At 47.9% G+C, this 20,788-nt stretch overlaps 1 protein-coding gene across 4 annotated transcripts in view; it reads left to right on the forward strand.

Moving 5' to 3' along the window:
• Positions 1-9,178: 9,178 nt before the first annotated feature.
• Positions 9,179-20,788, forward strand: part of LOC104566645 (ligand-dependent corepressor) — a 50,849-nt gene continuing 39,239 nt past the window's right edge. Inside the window, exon 1 of one of the 4 annotated variants that reach the window (XM_088528695.1) lies at positions 9,179-9,304. Coding sequence is in view for 1 of the 4 variants with exons in the window: in XM_088528694.1 (XP_088384820.1) it covers positions 9,208-9,300 (93 nt within the window). In the remaining 3 variants the exon portion in view is untranslated. The remainder of the gene's footprint in view (positions 9,305-20,788) is intronic. The other 3 variants (XM_088528694.1, XM_088528696.1, XM_088528697.1) reach the window with 3 other exon arrangements.

The raw sequence follows: 20,788 nt of genomic DNA on the forward strand, positions 1-20,788 counted from the left end.
CTTTGTTTTGTTAGGCCGCTTGTGGCTCCTTGTGTTCCCCCATCGACATTTGCTTAACCACGGTGAAGCACCGGTGTTTTGCTCGCAGCCTTTCTCCTCGCCCCCCACGGCTTCTTGCAGCTCTGCGTGACTCCAGCTGGGTGTCCGCTCCTGCACGCGGGCCTGCGGCCTCGCAGAGCTACCGCGCCGCGTGCCGAAAGCACGGCCGAAACACTGCGCTGTGCTGCCTCGCCGATGGTTCGGTAAGGAAACCTAGCCTCTGTCTTCTCCAAGGATATCTGAGCCCTGTTATTTTGATGCCTGACACTTGCTGGGAAATTAAGGTCTCATAAATGCACATTTTCTAGGTGTTTTTGTTTTTGTCCTTCAGCCTTAGAGGCAATGCAATTTATACCCAAGGTTGCAGGTGCAGTGTGTGTAGCCAGCCCTGAGAACACCCATGTGGGGTCTGCTGCGATTCACCCTCCTCTTGCTCGTTTAGCCACGGGCTGGGTGAGCGACGTGATCCCTGCCAGCAACACGGCTTGGGGACAAGCGCGCCCACGTTGTGGTGCAGACAAAATCCCTTGGAGAACTTGTCCCAAGAATGAGTGAGGGAGATAAAGGACACAGTGTCTGCAGTCTCACCCGGGAGCCTTAGGAGATAAGGACTGCTTGGACAAACGGACTTAACACCTCCTGCGGTAATTCAAGGGATTCCTGCAATCCCTGTGAAAACAGTAAAAAAGGAAAATGGAGCGGGTGTGTTGCAAGGTTGGGAAATGGTGTCCTGTCAGTCTGGTGCACCAGTTCCTCTCCTAGGTGAACCAGCGAGATGCTAACTGCATCTTTAAATAGCTTATTTTTAGAGACAGGAAGTATGTGGAGAGGCAGCAGCAAATATGCATGTGCTGTTACCTAGAGACAGTCGGAGCTTGGCCTTAAATAAAGCAGCTCTCCTTCAAGGACCGGGAAGCAAAGGGATTCCCAAATATCTTCTGTGTGCTAGAACAAGGCTACACCAGCTTAAGAAAATGAATCAAAAGATCAACAGCACTAGCCATGAGAGCATCACTCAAAGGGCTTGATAAGACCATCCACCAGGATGTCCATGGTCCATCAAAGGTCTAGCAAAGTGCCCACAGGATGCTGTAAGGTTGCATTGTGCTTAACCTGTAGGCAAAGTGCACAACTGGGGGAAATAGAAAGGCCACCAACTGTCCGAGCCACAAGTAAAGCACATGGCACAATCCATGAGCCACCAGTAAAACCTGTATTTGGGGAATGGTTGAGGGTTTGAAGCCAAGCAACCACTCGATCCCACTCTGGTCTGTTTTCACTAGTGGATAACGCTGTGATTGAGGTTCTGTCACCTGAACCAAGAGACAGGCAGGACGGACCTGGTTGTGATTTTAGCCACCGCTGGAGGCCAGTGGGTAAGTGAAGGACTCGGCTGCTGGCGCAGGCCGGCGCAGAGGGCGATGACGCTCCCGAGGCAGCGGGTGAGGGAGAGGTGGGAGCAGGCCGGGCTCTCCCGGTGCCAGCACTGCCACGGCCAGGGAGCCAGCACCGCCTCGGGCTGCCACCTAGTTACTCCCTTAGAATCACCTAAATACCTGTAAATGTGAAGAAAATGTGTCACAGCGGTGGTATCCAGCAGCCACAACCTGACTGTTTTAGCAGCGTTTTCTTCAGCCTCATGGGACAGCAGATAACAGGAGGCAATGGCAAGGCTGAACCCAAACTTCATTAGAAATTACATATATAGCCTTTCCTATTAAAAAGCAGGGGCCTTTGAGGGGTTGAGAAGTGCAGCATGCCTAGCAGAAAAGGGTCGGGTGTGCACAGCTGCGTTCAACTACACTACCCAATAGCAAGGGTCATTTTTCTGGACTCTTCTTCCCTTAAAGCCTCTGATTCCCTATAGCTCCTGCTACTGAGCAAAGCAGTTTTTATTGGTAATCTTTGTTTTTAGCAAGGTGCTATTAAGAACCTATTTTGCCTCACCAAATCTTGTGTGTACTTGTGTTTTTTTTTCAACTTGCCGGAAGATGACTGTTTCTATTTTTCTTCTTTAGACATAACTTACACTTTCTGAAGGATGCCTTTTAATTTCTAAATGCCCTTTTTGCTTAGCTGTTTAACTCTTCCACATTTGGAGATTTTTTTTTAAAAGCATATTTTGATTAATGGCATTTTTAAAGTTTTAAATACAGGGTCTTTGAACAGCCTTGATGTTGGCTGCAAACATTTTGCTGTTTTGTCAGCCACTTTTAAATTCTTCTTGATTACCCCCGTGAATTTTATTCCCTTTTGAAGGGGAACATGCTCATCTCTCTTCTGAATCTACATTACACTCAGTGTGTGTTTTGCTGCTTTTTCCTCTCCTGCAGTAATATGGAATTTGAGCACACCGTGTTCATTATGACAGTGACAGTTCACTATCGCATTTCAATCCCCCTCCTATGCCCTACTCATGGTGAAATCATGAGTGGCCGTTCTAAGAATTGTTCGTTTACCATGGCTAAAAATATCGTCTTGGCATCATTCTTTGACCTGGCATTTACCCAATCTATATGAAGGTAATTAATATCTTCCATTATTATTATGTTTTCTCCCCTGACAACCTCTCCAAGTCCTCTTACTGTTTTTCATTCCACTGACCTAATCAGGTGGTAAGTAGTATATACCCAGTATTACTCAGATATATTTCAATGCATAAGGATTTGCTGATAGTTTAAGCAGAATCCCTGAAGCCCTCACTTTCTGGAGCCTGGAGAAATACGGTGCTTGTAGCCTGAATCATTTTCTGTGGCTTCCCATCCTGAAGCTGCTGCTCTGGCAGTCATCTTCACACTGAAATGAGACAAGATCTTGCACCGACTTGGGTTTTTCTGTCACTGCTGCTGCTTTTCTTAAAATAAAATTCACATGTTCAGTGTCTACTCTGGGCTTGGCTCCATGAAAACGTCTTCATGCACCAGCTCCTTTTTGTAGTCTGCTAAATGTACATTTGTAACTGGAAAAAAAAAAAAAAAGTCTGGGAGAAGGGGAAAGATATTTTCCAGTTGCTGCCCCCTGCCCACCTTGGTGACAGCAAGGAGTGTTTCATGGTTGTTATCAGTTAAGATCAGCCTTTTGCTCGTAAAGACGTCCAACTTTTTGTGCCCACGTTACAATTCTTGTCAAGATGATGGCTCTGGTAATAGGCTTTACTAGGCTCCGAGGTCCCAGCTTTCCTGACTTGCCTTCAGAAACTGGTGCTGTGTTTGCCACCTTTCATATCTTGGTTACCAAGGCCAGCTTAGCAGTAAGCTGTGCACCACAACAAACAATTCAGTCATTTCAAATATGAATTGCTTTAAAGTTCTTGGGCAAGTGCCACTGTAATCGCTTGTTTGTCCCCAAGCCTCCAGCACCTCCCTCAGCTCCTTCGCAGGGACTGTGGGCACCTGGAAAATGGCTAATGTTAAGGGCAGTTTTGAATGCAGCCGGGAGCAGGAGCTGCCCCTGTCCGAAGACGAGCTCGAGCGGTGCCTTCACTGCTGGAGCAGCTCATGTTTGGGGCCTCTTTCACACATGATTTTAACTTCTCGAGCTCTTTGCTTGGTGCATCTTTGACCTTCGTTTTCAAGCTGTGGGCATAGAAAGCCAAGTGGGTGCAACTGTCTCCATTCCCCTTCCTTGGACTGAGGTAACTTCTTCTCATCTTGCATTTCTGACCTGGAGAATGCCCAGTTTTGGCCCAGCTCCCTGAAGCTGGGCAATTTCAGGCTGTCTGCTGATTGCCCTGCTTGCAGCTTGGCAGCTCCACCGAGGTTTCCACCATTGCAGATTTGATTGAACCAGGCCAAAGTCAACAAAGTTCTTGCAAATGTTCTGCCCACCAGCAGTGGCGCAGAGCAAAGGCAGCAGATGCAGCACCCGGACGCTCTCCTCTTGATCGGGGCAAAGCAGCCCGGGGCTCAGCCCTTGTGAGAAGCCAGTTCCAAACGGCCCAGGAAACGTCGCACCGGGGCAGACACGTTGTATGTGCGAGGGGCAGCGGCACGAGAGCCAAACGCATGAAGCTACTGAGCCCGTTTCCCTTGTATCACCCTGTGCGCCGGACGCAGCCCCGGGAAAGGCCTATGGGAAAGGCGCCCTGTGATCCCTGCTCTGATTCCCTAGGGATGCCAGCAGACTCCATGGACACATCAGAGGGAGGAAAATATTCACTGCTGTATTCCTCTGCGTGTCCTGTAATGATTTTTTTTTTGTATATATTTATTTGTCTTTTGAGGATATATGTGTGTAAATGAAGGGCTTTATTCTTTTTTTCCTACAATGCCACCATTCTTGGTTCTTTTTTGTTGTTTTATTTTGATGCTTGAGACTCTTGAAGATATAGCACTACTTATGTTTAGCTTCTGTTTAAAGACAAAAGAACTATCTCAAGAAGTATTCGCTGCAGTTAGCTGGGCTCTTCCATCTTTATTCTGGTAAATGTTTCCTTAGCCCTTAGAAACAGTTACAAATTGACCTAGTGTTCATCCTGCTGTATGTTCCCCTCCTGTTATCACGTGGATATTTTCTAGTCTATTTGTCTAAGCCTCCAGTTCTCCTATTTCTTTAAGAGGGACAAGTACATGGCTGTAAACTACAACTTATTTTTTGTCCCCGCAAATTTCTTGTTTTCTATTCATACGGATATTACATTTACTGGCAACATATTGTCTTGTGCACTAAACTCTGCCCTAAATTTAATGGATATCTCCTTTGCTTTCATGTTGGGAGTCTTCCTATCGCCAGTAGAGCTGCTATTGCTCTTTGCAATAGAACTCTGGGGGTGGGGGGGACATCACTGCTGCTCTTGATCCATCCCATGGGCACTCCATGTTGCTTTGCAGATTCCTGCACAACGGTGTCATTCGCCTCTTTTTCCCCTCCGCACTGCCTGGAATCACTCTGCACTGTTCTCACTTGACCGCCTTTCTTGTGCTCCTCTCATCCTCTGGAGGATGTTCAGTCATACCCGGAGGGTCAAAACCCCGGCCCTAAGCTTCATTTGGATTGACTGAATTTGGGGAGCGCATATGGACAACAGAGAGCCTTGCCAAAGGTTAATTTGGAATGTCTTCCCATGGATTTGGAAGTTTTCCCATGGACTTGGGTAGATTTTCCTTTCTTTGGCCTGTGATCATCCTCAGATGATCCTCAGTAACTCTATTTTCCTCTTTTAATTTCAGAGATAAAAACCCATCTTGTCACATTTTTTGTTTGCGCGGGCTGCAATACACACGTTTCTGTGAGATCCTCCCTTGGAATGGGCGTAGGACAAAGTCTTGGCTTGCCTTATTTTACCGTTGTAATCCAAAGTTTGCTGCAGGGAACAACCCTGTCCTGGTGAGAAGACTAGGAAGATAACATCTCTCTCTCATTACAATAAATCATTTAACACGGCCAATATATTGGAATTAAGCCAAGTTCCTCACAATAAAGCACGTTTCTCAAGTGTCTGTGAGGTCTCGTTTGTAGCTTCACCTGACACAGCGAGGTCTGCGTGTGGTTCGGTGCGCCGGGGCTCCCCGGAGGATCGGGCTGTTGCTAGTAGCGTGGGTTTAGAAGCAGTTTCAGTGCAACATGGTAAACACTACACTTTGCTGATGAACTTCTTTCCTGTGCGGGTGACAGAGCCTTGGAACAGGCTGCCCAGGGAGGCTGTGGAGTCTCCTTCTCTGCAGATCTTCAAAACCTACCTGGATGCTACTCTGTGCCACGTGCTCTGGGTGTCCCTGCTGGAGCAGGGGGTTGGACTAGATGATCTCTAGAGGTTCTTTCCAATCTCAGCGATTCTGTGCAATTCTGTGACTGAGAGAGGGCTACAAAACTGTATTTGCACCTTTCTTCTCACCTGTCACGTCCCTCCACATGATACCTTCCTAGGACAGCGGTACCTGCGTTTCCCTGCGCAGATTTCTCCCTCACCTTTCCCTGCTTCCCAGGGCGTCTCGGCACTGCACCAGCTCTGAGCGGGGTTGTCAGCCCATGGGGAGCAATCCTAGCTAGGAGCCCCAGCCTCCTTGTCCAGGGCCTGGGATCCAGACCCCTGCATATGAGGGACTTACAGCCCACCCCTTTCTCCCCTTTCTGTGTGTTTGCACTGCAGGATCAGACAGGCGAGCGCTTCCCAGGGAGGTTAAACCCCATTTCCACTGAATCCCAGCATGATGCTGCTGTTCAGTGAGGCCGTTTTTCACCTCGGGCTCTATGGGACTATGGCAATAGCGGGTGCTGCGCAAGGCCCTGCAGAAGGCTGGTTTCTGCTCTCATGCCTTCCTGGGCACTTTCCGCTCGTGTGGCAGAACGGATGTTGGAGAGACTTGTTGTAGAATCTGCCTTGAAACTCCTACCTCTGCGATGCCAGGCCCCGCTTGGTGTTAAGTGAAATTGTCTGCAGCTCATTAACATCAAAGCATTTTCCCCACTGGCCTGGGCAGCTCAGTAGTAACCAGCAGATGAACCAGAGAACAGCTACACTCTCTGCTAAGCTTTGCCTGCAAATAATTAACATCAAAGGGGAGCCACCACGAAACAGGGGGAAAACGGCACTCCTGCAGCAGCACGTCTCCTGTCTGGCGGAGAGAAGGGGGAGGCCAGAGCTCCGGCCTCGCTGCAGACTTTGTGCCGAGCCCTTTGCAGGAGCGAGCAGAGGAACGACGGCACTGGCCGAAGAAAGGGTGCGTTTGGCCGCATGGTCCACGCATGGTGTAGTCTCTGGTGTATCAGCCCCAGTCCAGCCTAATTCTGTGATCCGGGAACTGTGCTCCTGTATGTCCGTGAGCATGTGCTCACTTCGCTCTTGCTCCTTCTTGCTGTGACTTCTGAGGCCAATTCCACTGTCCTTTGCACCCTCCTTGTCCATCCCTCTGAACACAAAGCTCTGGCTAGTGATTCCAGACATTGCTGTCCCTTTCCCAAGTTGGCTTTGGCCCTCTGTTTGTCCTTCTCCACCCAGGCCCTTGGGATTAGACTTTTATTTGGGGTTAGAGGACCCACTCCTTGCCTCTAGTTCTCAAGCACTTCCTCTTGCCTTATATACTGGTTCCTAGTTCCTCATCTTTGTCCTCTCTACCTTGGCAGAGGCTGAGAAATCCAAGGTGTTGGCACCCACCACACTAACAGCCCATGATTGCTCCTGGGGGCAGTGGGGTTTGGGAAAACAACGACACCTCCGACTCGCTGTATATTTTAACCAGAGCTCATACATGGGAGCTCACACATCCCAGAAGCTTTCTGATAGACGCTGCACCAGCATGGAATAGAAAATGGGACTGTCTCAAAGAGTTTACTATGTAAACTTTCCCGAGACCAGCCAGAGACACACAAAGGAGTGCAAGGAAGAGACCAACAGAACCGGGACTCTCTGGTAATAAGATCTGGGGGTCCAGGTTGGAGATAGTTTCACCACTGTGAGATGTGATCAGCCAGCGCCTGTTTCCTTCCTGCCAGCTGTGCCCTGGGAGGGCTGAATCCAGCCACAGGGCAGGTGCTTCAGGGCTCATCAACAACAGTTAAAGCCCCCATGGTTCATGAGTCAGGCGACTTCTGTGGAGAGCAGGAGCACTTCGCGGAAAAAAAATATAGGTAATTCTGTTCATGCTTGCTAAGAATAATATGTTCGGCCCTGATCAGATGCATGGAAAGACTGCTGCATGGGAAGAAATCAAACTGTCCCAGAAAGAGGAACTAAGGAAAGTTGTTTTGTCTACCCTGGAAAAAGGAGGGCCACGTGGAGACTGTGCACAAAACTGGGTAAAAGCTTTTAAGACGTTGAAGACCTCCTTAAAAGAAAACTTTGATATCCCCTAGGTTTAAGTGGATTGGGAATGTGGGATAGTGGTACAGCAGGTCTGCAGCCAGCTGGGCAGGGAAATTTTGGGGCAGGCTCCTGAAAGGAGTTTGTGGGAGCAAGAAACAAAATTTGCTTTGAAATGGAGATTTACAGCATCATACGACCAACTCAGCTGCAGGAATGCCGTTTTGAGCATGGAAGGAGTAGGGAGACGGTAGCGCTGCACTGGCAATAGCCACACTGCCAGCAACCAGGATCTAGGATTTCCTGGTCACTACCTGGCCTGTCCCTCTCACGGGAACAGGCCTCGTATTGTCCCCTCACAGGCAAGCCGATTCATGAAACAGTGCAGCATTTTCCCAGCTACACGCACCCCAAATTCCTTTGCAATAGCTGAACTCGCGTATTCCAGGTGCAATTGTGCGGGCACCCCTAACGGTGTCTGCTTGACAACTTGAGAGTCTGCTCAAAGCTGTGGTCACAACCCCCTCCACCCGGCTTCCCGGGTGGACACCAGCTAGCCCAACGTCCCTCGGCAGTTTGGGGTGAGATTCCACCTTTTGCTGACCAGGCTATAGGTCTCCTCCTGCTCATGAGGGCTGGCCGCAGCGGTGGGCGCGGGGGCCTGCGCGCCCAGCAGCGCTGCCACAAAGTGAGTTACCGCCTCATGGCGGCCCACGTCCAGACCTCCTCACAAAGAGCCCCTGCTGGAAGCCTCGTCCCCGCAGGATAAGCCTGGCGGGTGCACGGGCACCTCCTCCACACCGGCGGCTCTGTGTCCGGGACAAGTAACCGCGTGCAACTGGGAGCCACTTCACAGGTCGTGAAACATCCAACTGCCACTTCACCACCACCGCCGGCACGGGCGGTATTTTCCAATACACCCCGGCATGGACGAGCAGGTTTTCCACGGAAACGCCAGGATGGCGCTAACAGTCCCCACAGGGGCCACCCCTCCGGCCTCCACGACGACGCGCGCGGCGGGGCGGGCGCGGGACGGTGCCGCACGTGCCGGGGCCGCGCAGGCGCGGGAGCGGGTCCGCCGCGCGCGCGCGCGCGCGCGCTCCCCCGCGGCCGGCGGGAAAGGGGGCGGGCGCGCGCGCGGGGCGCGGCGGCGCTTGCGTGGCGCGCTGACGCGCGTGGGCGTGGCGCGCTGACGCGGTGGGCGTGGCGCGCTGACGCGGTGGGCGTGGCGCGCTGACGCGGTGGGCGTGGCGCGCTGACGCGGTGGGCGTGGCGCGCTGACGCGGTGGGCGTGGCGCGGCGCGGCGCGCGGCCCTTCCTTCCTTCCTCCCTTCCTTCCTTCTTCCCGTGCCTGCCCCCCCCCCCCCCGCCCCCGCCGCGGCCGGGCCCGCCGCCCCCACCCCGCCCGCCCCCCGCCCGCCGCCCACAAGATGGCGAGCCCGTGCGGGCGGCAGCAGTGCTCCATCGAGAGGCGCGGCGTCCGCCACCAGCTCGATTCGTGGCGACACAAGCTCGTTCACTGTGTAGGTGAGGGACAGCGGCGCGGCGGGGAGGCCGGGACGGGCCCCTAGCGGCGGCGGCGGCGGCGCCGGGCGGTAACGGCGGCCTGCGGGCCCGCCCCCTCCCCCCGCCGCCGCCGTTACCGCCGCGCCCCGCCCTGCCCTGCGCGGGGGGTGGGGGGCGCCGCCGCCGCCGGGTGCTGCCCTTTTGTGCGGCCCCTGTCAGCGCCGCGGGCCCGGCGGGCTCGTGCGCGCCGCGGCGGCCCCTGTCACCGCGCGGCGGCGGAAAGTTGCGCGCTCGGCCGGGCGGGGGCGGCGGGAGGATGTGCGGGCCCCCCCTTCCCCTGCGCTCCCCCTCCTGGTGTCACCCCTCGCTTTATTCCTTTAATCTTTCTTTATTTTCATTTTCCCTTTTTGTGCGGGGAGGGGAGGCCCCAGCGCCCTTCCATCTCGAGGAACTTTCCTCCGCAGCTCGCAGCGCTCCCGGGGGTCACCGAGGCCTCCTCGCCCCGCGCGGTGCCCGGCGCGGTGCCCGGCTCGCCACGCAGCGGGGCTGGCGACGGCCAAGCCGCAACTTCGGGCGCGCTCCCCGAGCCCCGCAGCCCGCGCGGCTCTCGCCCTCCTCGCCCGCGCTCCCGAGGGCTTCTAACTGAGCGTAAATCCTCCTCGCGTTATTTTTAAATATGCAAATGTGGCCGTAATCTGCGCGCCGCGCGCCGCGTGGGTAATCTGCACCGGCGGCCGCACTTGGGTTCCTCGCGCGCCGACTTAAACCTCTTATTGTCAGTTAGCTCCGCGCCCCGCTTCGATACCGGGGATTGGAAGCACCATTTTTCATCGCAGCAGAAACGCGAGCTGCTGCCAGGGATATTTTGGGCTCCGTCTTCATGTGTAAATTTCTGTAATGGGAAGCACATGTTAGATGCTTGTTAACTCCAGATTAATATGAGCAATTAACTTTTTTTTTTTTTTTTTTAATTTTGAAGCACACAGGGATTCAAGGGTAATGTAATTGCTGGGAACTGCAGACTTTTTTTCTGCAAGTGTTGGGTTTTCTTTGCAGTTGATTACTGATGTTTCTAGATCTGATCTAGGCAGGTTTATTTTGATTCCAGACAGTAACTTTGCTTTATTAGGAATAGCTTGTTACCTCCTGTATCCACCTGAGGAGGCTGTTTTTGACTTCTGTCTCCTGTTCTTGTTGCCTCTTACTTTGACTGCTGGAGATCACCTGTTCTAGTCCTTTCTAAGCTCCCTGCTTGCTGTATGTCACCTTGTCTTCCTGCCTCCTCCTTGATGCTTAGGAATTGGGTCATCCCGAGTGCTCCGATGCTGCTGTCCTGCTGCCCAGAACTTGCCCAGATAACTGTGAGGGGTGAAGGGGGGAAGAAGGCACTGGCGGTTCAAGAGCTGCTGCTGAAGAGCTTGTCCTGGCTTCAAACACACAAATTGTCTGTTCCTTCTGCTGCTCTTTGGGAACGACGTGGGTAGCTGCACAAGTTATCTACAGCCTGAAAGAAAACACCAGGCTGTTAAAGTTCTTAGCAACCCCGAGTGCTAAAACTTAAAACAAACAACTCTTTCCCCCCCACCCCATGTATACACACCCTGTTCAACTTCCCTGTGCCCATTTACATCGCCAGCCCCTGGAGAACCTGCTTTCTCCTCCGTGCCTTCCATATCTCTGCTGAACACTTAAATTGATAGGCTTTTTGTCCTTGTGAAAAATTTCCTTATGTGAAAGTCCCTCTGTATGTGTTTAACAAAAGATGTTGTGAATGCTGGTAGGCATGGAGCTGGCTGGGGGTTTTTTGGAGGTAAAGTACAAAAACATAAAAAAAAAGTCCAAAGTGTAACAGTACTGTGAGACTTTATCTTGATGGTACTGTGTCATAAATAGTTTGAACCTCAAATTGATCAGTTTTATGAGATCTCGGGACCTGCCCTGTTCCTAGTATCAATCTTGCATAAATTGTAAGGTCATATAAATGTGTTAATTGTAGCCTGTTTCTTTTTTTGACTTTTTTATTTTTTTTAAACCCTTTGTAATAAGTCTATGGGGGGAAAAATATCACACTACTCGGAATATCCAGTGAAAACTGTACTGTGATCTCTACTCCTAGCTCCAAACATATCTCAGTTGTCTCTCTCAGTGGATTTTGACAACGTTATATGAGGCTTGAAATTTGACCTACTAAACGGTGCAGTGCTCTATTTTATCTTGGCCTTTCGTAAAAGTCTTAAGAGATTGTGCCTAGAACAAATGCAAACATATAAACACGAGGAAGTAAAGTATGAGAAAATCCTTCGTGTCGCTCCAGAAATAGCCATTCATATTTAGTCCTGAAAGCCAGCGTGCAGTGTGTGGGATCCTGTCGTTAGCATCTTCCCTGGAAAAGTCATTTGGATAGCACACAATGTGGTAGTCAAAAGCACACAGAGCCTGTGGTTTGAACAAGTGTCGGGGGCAGCAAAAATGGCTTAAGTCGCTGTCTTCCTCCTCGGGTTCCTCGCTCCTGCAGCCTGCACAGCTCTCGGCGCTGGCTCGCCGTTGAGGGGGACACAAATCCAAGCATTAGCATGAGGAAGATATGCGAGTGCGTGGCTGGAGGAAGGCTGGAGGGCGGGAATGCAGCAGCGGAGGCGCAGGTCCTCTCAAACCTCTCGAGCTGCACCTGCAGTTGCGCCAGCACGGCCTGGAGCGGGGGGATAGATAAGGCTTAAACCTCCCTTCCTTCTCATATGTATTTGAAGGTCTCTTTGGTGAGCGGAGGGGGGTGCGTGAGAGGACCGCAAGCTGTGGCCTGAACATGGGGGCAAAATGTGGAGAAGGGATGTAGTTACAGAGTTCAAGCTCTCGGTGCTGTGGAACGTGCTGGCTGTCAAACGGCAGCGTGAGGAGCTGAGCAGGAATGGAGAGCAGCGAGCTCACGCTGTGATGGCAGCGCTGAGATCCTAAAACTTGTTACACTTGGTGAGGATTCATCCACGAGCATGAGGAGTGGTTTGGGGTTTTGTTTTTCCCCTACTCCTCTTTCCAGCTTCCATTCGCTTTCTGTCCAGACACTTGCAAGTGAGACCAGCTCAGCGAAGGAATGAGGACACAGAGGGGGGAGAGACCCTACAGATCCCTGAAACCTTCCTGACACTTCCTTTATGGGCAGTAATAGCACTGCAATTCTGTGCAGTTACTGGAGTGATAGTTTCAGGTGATTGCATGCACTTCTCCTAGCTGCTGGTGCTTGGCCTTTGTTAAATATTAGCTGCGCTCTTGGAGACTCTTTGAATTACAACCTGTGTAGGGGGTGGAGGCACAGGTATGCGTTAGCCGTCTTCAGCAATGATGCTAATTTTAGGAGCAAAATGGTGATTTAAAAGGCAAAACCAGCTCCCACATTAGCTTTTCAACCATCCTGAGCTCTGTGTTTAATTGTGAGCATCTTCAGCATTTTTTTTAAGCCTCTTAAACTGTCAGAATAAGCTGGACTAATTTCTGTGGGGTTTGTTTGTTTGTTTTGAAGTAAACGCTGTTGGTAAAGCATTGCAACCCAAGTACCTGAGCTGTTCCTTGGTGCTGACTGGCTGAACAGTGGTGCCCTTCCTTGAGTTTAGGCATCTAGCTAAAGTGTGAGCTTCACTGGAAAAAACCAGTATTATTCAGCAGGAAATACTGATCAGCTAATACTAACCAGGAGAAGCTGTGTAACAGTTGAATAATTCAGAAATCTTTATTAGATTTTTCTTATCTTGTATATTACTTGGGTATAGTTCCAGCTGCTATGTGATACTACAGCTGATATGAATTAGTTGTTGCTTCCAAAATATGGAGCAGTTGGCTGTGTTATCCCATTGTTTTGGAAGCAGGCTTTGAATCTCCGAGTGTTTAACAGAGTTCTAGTTCAAAGGGTAGATTGTATTTCTTTGTACCAGAATAAGGAAGCTTATTAGTTATTGCACTCATGGTGATGGAAAGTAATAATAAAAATAACAAGTTAGCTGAAATTGGGCTAATATAAAAAAGGCAAGTATAGGATATTTCTAAACAGCGGTATCTACCCCCATTCCCCCCCGCAAATGGTGCTCTGCCTTATTTCAGCCTGCCTGTAATGTAGACGCAGCTTGTGACAAGTTGTATTAAGGCAATTTGCATTAATAGGAATCCCTGGTACAAAAACTTTCCATGGTGGTAGCTAAAGGCTTGTTCACTAAGATACAATCTACACACAAATATTTTTGCCTGTTGGCGCTGTGGATGTAGGGAGGGAGATCTGCCCTTTTGTGATGAAGTTATGCCAAGAAAAAAATATTCAAGGCAGCTGTCATTTAAAAATAAAAAGCTCGAGTTATAAGGAATGAAATTTTTGCAGCTTGCTATTTAGCTTTATTTTAAATGTGCATGAAAGGGTGGTGTGAATCTGAAGTACAATAGTAAAAGTTAAATTGAAGAGGAGGAATCTAGATCTCCTTCTGATATCTCTTTCGATTTTGAATAAATTGCTGTGTATTTGTCCTTGTTTCACTACTTGAAAATAGAGAATAACCTCTGGCCTCACAGGGACGATACCAGTTAATGTAGGATACAAGACATTGTATGAATACTATTTTTTTTTTCTTTGAAGTGATCTGAATATCTGAATTCAGGTTAGCTTCATAGTCAACCAAACAAAAGCATACTCAAGGGGAAAAAAATCATGAAAAATCATTTTGTCTTGTATTACTGCATCTTGAATTCTTCTTATGGCTGTGGCATGAGATTTTTGGATTAGGCCAAATGATCTAGTTTGTTTTAACACAACCCTTGAATGTAAGTTGGTTTTAATTTGTGCAAAATAATAACTATGGCCTCGAGGAGAGAGGCTTCTCGGGAAACGATCCTCCTCCAGGAAGTACAGTGGGGATTTTTTTGTCTGTTTGTTTGGGGGTTTTTTATTTTTTTTAACAACTTAACTAAAAGTTAATGGCATTGAGTTCATCTGCTCTTAGTAAAATTTATGAAAATAAATTATAGCAATGCATCCTGTGCATGCAGAAGTTAGCCCAAAACATCTAGATAAATCTCTGCAGAGTTTGTATTGATATGTGTATTACAGATATACAAGTTTGCAGCAACGGCACCATTTTAGGAGCGTCTGTGACGCTGTTCAAATTCTTGAGCTATTTTTTGGCAGTTTGTGTCACATACTGATGTTAGTCCAAATGCTGTCGTGTTGAGAAATCTAGCATATATTTTCATTACTGATGGGTGATATGCAAACCCCTGTGCTCGATTGCCCTCTGCAATCCCTAGGAATCCCTACTGCAGCATACGCACGACTTTGTGGCAGGCATTCATATTTTGTATCCAGAAAGTTGTGTTCTTGCAGGACTAATGTAGAAGCAACAATGGGAGTCTTCCCTATAAGTCAGTTTGGGCAATGTTTCTGAAAAATGGCTGTTTTATAAGGTTAAAGAAAGGCAGAGGTCTTGTACCGACAAGGAGAGGGAGTGGTAAATACTGCAAATAAATACGGAAATATAAAGATGAAAAGGCTGCAGTGCTTTGTGGGATGTTCCCAGTCCTCTTCCTTACCCTCCCATGAACACGTCTTCATCCTCATTAAGAGAATGAAGCTGCAGTTCTAATAACTTACCTGGATGGATATTTCTAGTTCTCTGATGGATACAAGACTTCCCCCATGCATGGGGAAAGGCAGAGGAGGAAGAGTTGTGTTATTTAGCTCTTATTAAGCGAGTCTAAGGAGGGTTTTTTTGACTAAGCACAGACTACTCCGTGCATGTTCACTCCCTTGCTGTAGAGCAGACCGCTTCATTCTCTTTCTCCAGGGCATTGCGGGTTGTACCCTGCTCGCTCCCTGAGAGGGAACTGTGGGCTTTGCTGTCCCAACCTTCTTGCTGGGTGCCCTTGTCTGCAGCATCCATTAATACACTGCATTTTTTTCCAGCTCTTCCCAATATCTTTACAGGCTTCTGTGGTTCCTCAGGCTTCCTTCCAACAAGTCCATGGGGCCTCAGCCTCTTTTGGGAAACGAGAGCTTCAGCTTCCTCCTCCTTTCTTGGAGAAGCGTGTGTGCTGTTTTTCCTCTGGTAATCTTCAGAACATCTACCTTCAGCTTAGATTTAGTTTTTAGTGTGTGGTGTAGTACCAGGTGTTCTCTTATGGCAACCTTACCAAAACTCAGCTCTTGAACTGAGTAGGAGGCTTAAGTTAGAGGCCGACGCTGCCCACACCTTGAAGATGAAGTGAAGGTTACAGCATTTCAGCGTTTCTGCAGGATGTCTCTTCTCATTCAGCAAAATCACAATTAGATGACATGTCCGTTTAATTTGCCACTCCTCTTAAAGAGAAAAGATGGCCCTCCTGATGCGTGTGCTAGAGGCTGGAGCAAAGTGGCCACACAGGGAAGACTTGCAGGGAGACAAAGGATGTTCCTTATGCCCTGGGGACCATGATATTTTATGGGAGGGAGAAGAGAGGACTGGACAAGAGCCCAGTATTCATTAACAAAGGAAGCTTTCAGGAACTGAATCCATCAGCGTGGAAAGACATCAGAGGCCACCAGGCAATCTTAACTCTTGAGCAGAGTTTACTAATGAAAAATCTCCTGGTTCTCTTTGAACTTTTAAAATATATACACTTATAATACAGACATTTAATATTTACCTGAAGGATTACATAGAGCAATCTCTATAAAGAGCTGCTGTTTTTAGGTTAGAGTGATGGTGGTCTTGTTATGAAAGTGTGCTAGCTAGCAGGTAGGAAGAGGAACAGCTAATCAAGATTAAAAAGTTCTCCATTTCTTGACTTTTTGTTGTTACATTAACAAAAGGATGTGACAGCTCCACCCCGCAGCCTGCGATTGCTGACCCTACTTCTCAGTATGTGACACTATTGCTGTCCCTACTGTTCCCCTAAGATCACCGTCGGTTCCAAGTCATTCCCCTGCAGGCCACTGCTGTTTGACTTGCTTTGCTACCGTGTGTATGTCAGAAGCAGCAGCTTACTGTGGTACCTGTGTTACCTATACACTGCACGGAGCCTCTGCCTTGCAAGAACAGGCCACTTCTGCAGCTGTTAAACTCCCCATGGCAATTCATGTAGAAGAGCCTCTCGCATACCCAGCCTCCCCTTAATGTAGGGTGACTTTTGAGGCTTGGTCCCTGGATCGCTGCAGGGTTGATCAGAGCAAGGTACTTGTGCGTTTTAGGACTCTTGCACTTGGGAGAGCCTTCTTAGCCTCTGTCTGCTGTCCTCCAGTGATGGATTCCTTAGGAAATGTATTGGAATGTGTGTTTAAAAAAAAAAAAAAAAAAAAAAAAAAAAAGACAAGACTGTGATTAGAGCTAATTAGCGTAGTTTGACTGCTCACAACTAACTGGCTTGCTTGGCTTTTGCCTTATACTTGGTTCCTCTGGTGATTTGGCAGTTTTATCCTTTCATGAACAGGTTGAAGGCAGGCTAGTGATCTAGTAGACTTTGTTTCAAGTTTGGTCTCCTGATTTGTGGTTGTGACCAAAGTGCTGAAAGCTGCTTTCTAGTTGCCGCTTAATCATGTATCTCTTGATACATTTCTGAAAACATGCCACTGTATACTTAAAGATTTTTTTCTTTTGTAGAGGTGGATGCTCAACTTTCATTTTGCTCTGCATAACCAAGAAACTAGAAATCCATGGGAGTCGTTTCCTTTTTTTTTTAACCTAAAGAAATTTAAAAGCAGTCGTCTTAAAGTAGGGATCCCACTTGCATCTTTTGCAAAAGGAGGTAGCATAACTACTTTGTCCCTAGCTTTCCCTTTTATATTTTGAAGTGAGGAGGGGAACGTACTTCATGAGGTACTGTAATCTCTCTTTAGGTGTTTCTACCAAAGGTCTTGCTGAATGTTTAAAAAAGAGTGAGAAAAACAAAAGAGGACATCTTAGTCGTACAAAACGGGCAATGAGGAAAACTTCCCTTAGAAAAAAATATTCAGCAGTTGTTGTTTGATGACAACTTCCCAATCTAATTAACCTCACAGCTAAGTAAGGGCCTGTTCCTGGTTTTAAACTTTCTCGAGCTCCCCGTGGAGCCGCTGTTCTCCTCGCACAGCCGCGAGCGGGACGTGGTGCCCGTGGGCAGCGGTGTCGCTCATCGGTGCGCGGCGGCTCAGCGCCCTTCCGAGGGCACGGCCGCGTGCGAGGTGATGCCTATGTGCAGCTCTAGGCAAGTTCTGCACTTCAGAACTGCTGCATGGCACACGTATGCTGTGTCTCTGTAACCAGGAGGGGCCAAAATCTCTTGGAGGAATATGTGTTTTTGTTTTTGCTCTTTGAAGTGTCTCCCATGAATGTTTAGATTGTTCTAATTTATACTTGGGGGATAACTGCAGTATGTATAGTCCTAATTCTGATATTTTTGATCAAATACTTAACTACTCTTTGTATGTTTTTCATGTGTGTGTGTGTATATATATATATATATTTTTTTTTTGCATGTGTTTTAAATGCTCTTCTATTCTCCTTATCCTGTGCATTCATACACAATAGCACACATATAATCACTTGAAACTGTATGGGAAGGTGCTATGAGAATCTGGCTCACATGCCTCTCAGGAATATTCCTGAAGAGTTTACAGAAATCGCAGCCCCTTGCGATCGCTCTTGCTTCTGAAGTTTTTCTTGAGAAATACGCAACGAATTGGCAGTACACGAGTTCAGTGCTCAGTTGAGACAGGGTATGCTGAGATCTGTTTTTTGGGTATGCACTTTGAATTCTGCAGGAACTCAATGTTTATCTCTTGAAAAACGCTCTTGCTGTTGAAAGAAGGCCTGTGTTTTCTTGCTGGGGTCTCTGAAATCAGCAGTTTTCAGCCTGGAGCTGTCGAGAAGAAATTTTGCAAATTCAAACCTATTACCAATAGATTTAAAATATGTGGGGCCTTCACACTTCTTAGGAGCCCACAGTCTGAAAATTACTGCTCTGAATTATTTCTAGATGAAGACTTTTCCTTGCCAAAGTGTTTGTAGGTGTTTTAGAGCTGATGTTTAGTCATCTATTAGGTAAGGCTTGAACTTTACCTTTTCTTTCTCTTCTGGTACATAACTATATCAAAATATATTTTATCCAGAAATGGGTATTGATGAAGAGACTAACTCCAGAAATCTTCGTCTTGAAAGCTAACTTTTGGAAAAAGGTTAGAGTGGTGTAAGTAGGTCTATTTAAGTGCTGCATCCCCTATATTCAGGCCCCCGTATTTTTCCTTCCAAGAAACTTGCTGAGAAGTCCAAACTCCTGCCATACAACTTGTGCCAGATCTACAGATTCCGTTAGTATTTTCCCCTCGTGGTTGTGAGGGGAACCCAGAATACAGGAGCGTGAGTGTCAGCTGCTGCGGTGCCGGTGCCGGGCCTTGGCAGACGTCCTGAAACAACAGGTAAAACGGCCCTCCTGGTCTCAGGAGGACGTTTGGTTTTTCTGTGACTAAAAGGTGTTTGAAGTAGGAGTTCACACTAAGCTGTTGATACTCCCTGGGCACGTTGCAGTTCCCGGAGCCCAAAGAGCCTGCATCCTGCCCACTCTTGCAGCTCAGTCACTTTTCCTAGAATATTAGTGGATGTCACAGGCCGAATGCACCCGCAGCACCAAACTGAATGTAGAGATTGGGGGTTGCTCTGCTCAGCAAGTTACTCAGTTTCAAATTAGATTAAAAATTGACTTCATAAGTTAAAGATGTTGCAGAATTGTGGTCCCCTTTGCCATGGCGGCTGTGCTCCTTGCCTGGAATAAACAGATTGGTTCTTGTTCCTAAATCATCTGTTTGCCTGTGACTAATCTTGAATTCGTATCTTCCTGCTTTGTACTGAATTTTGTGCTCCAAATGAGAACAGCACATAGGCCTTTAAATTTCCTCAGCCTTCAGTAGCCTGAGGACTCATCCTGTCCTTAGGATAGCAGATACTTTTTGTAGCTGGTGCCTCTTTTTTAACCCCCAAGCATGTAACTTCAGAACGGAACCATGTAAGAGCAGTGCTATAGCATTTCCATTTTAAGGAGTCCTAATGGGGACTTTATTTCGTTGGAACATGCGTTTAATAGAATCTGATACTCTATTTTTAACTTATAAAGAAACATTATTAAAAAAAATAAGGAAAAAGATGTTTTACTGTGATATTGTTGTTCTGTAACTCCCCCCACTCCAAGAATATTAAGACCTTCAATGTCATAATTCTTCCTGCTTCCTATGTATCATTTCTCACTATCTGTTTCCACTGAGTCCAGCTCCTCAGGAATGTACAATGTTTGAGCATCTTAATTATCTTACTAAGACTTGGTAGGATATATTAATCTGGAGATTTTTTATTTGGTATTGTCAGCTGATCTGTCCATATTATCAAAAAAAAAAAAAAAAAAAAAAAAAGAGGTTAAGTGCACTGGAAGGCTACGACGCAGATGGGAATTCCGGAGGAGCGCGGAGGGGAAGGCGTGTGCGGAGAAGCGAGGCACAGTTTGGTCCATGCTGGTTGGTGTGCTGAACTTTAGCAGCTAGTGCACTTGTGATGACACCTCAGCACTTCAGGAAAGTAAGCAGTTATATTTGGAAGCACTTCATTCTGCATTTTTCAGGACTAAAACTACTAGATCTACAAAAAAAAAAAAAAAAAAAAAAGTGAAAATGCTAGTTTCCAAAAAAGGCTTTCCCTGTTAGCATGCTGACCCTGGAAGCTGCTTGAGGCTCTCTCACCTTTGCCTAGCATGGGGAGCTCGAAGGGCTTTCCCCTTCTGTAAGCAAACAGGTGTAATTCTTTCATGCTCAGCTTGGGGGAAGAGATGAGAGATTCTTGTCATCTCATCTTTGAGGTGGGTACATCTTTCTGGGCAGCACTACAGCATGCTGAGAGCAAAGATTGCCATGATTCTGCCTGAAAGCAGCACACGCAGCTGATCTGGGAGCTGGTTTGTACTGGCACATTTGTAAGGTGGGAGCACTGAATTCATAGCGTGGTTTTGAGATTCCCTCATTTGCAACAAAGCTTTTTTTTTTTTTTTTTCCCCCCTCAAATCTGCCTGATAGTTTTCTAGTTTTCCTGTGCAGCTGCATGTGGGTGTGATTGGAAACTGGACCCCGAAATCAAGATTTGAGCAGCCTTGGCTTTCAGTTAGTGAAGCAGGTAAATAGGCTTGGGCTGTTCATGCAGTAACTGACTGGCTCCCCTCTCTTTGCAGTCCTGTTCCCCAGCAGCCTAGAGCTGGAGGCAAAGGCAGAGTAATTCCAGTGCTGCTCTTAGGAATGTGATCTTTCACTTCAAGTGGCCGTGCGGAAGGTCATATACTCACAGCCGTTTTTATCAGCATGCAGAATAGCTGTCTCCAGGCTTTCAGTCTCCTTGGTAATGTGTTCTTTTACTCAGGTGATTTTCCCCTATTAGTTCAGCCTAAAGGGAGGCTAAATAAGATAGAGCTGAACGTGAGCTAAAGGGACACCATAGCCTTAAAACATCCCACGAGTCTTTCTGTTAGGAACAAGTGAAGGAAAAATGC

This window comes from Tinamus guttatus, unplaced genomic scaffold (assembly GCF_059628265.1).
Source record: "Tinamus guttatus ecotype Peru unplaced genomic scaffold, ASM5962826v1 Tinamus_guttatus_pri_ptg000314l, whole genome shotgun sequence".
NCBI lineage: Eukaryota > Metazoa > Chordata > Aves > Tinamiformes > Tinamidae > Tinamus > Tinamus guttatus.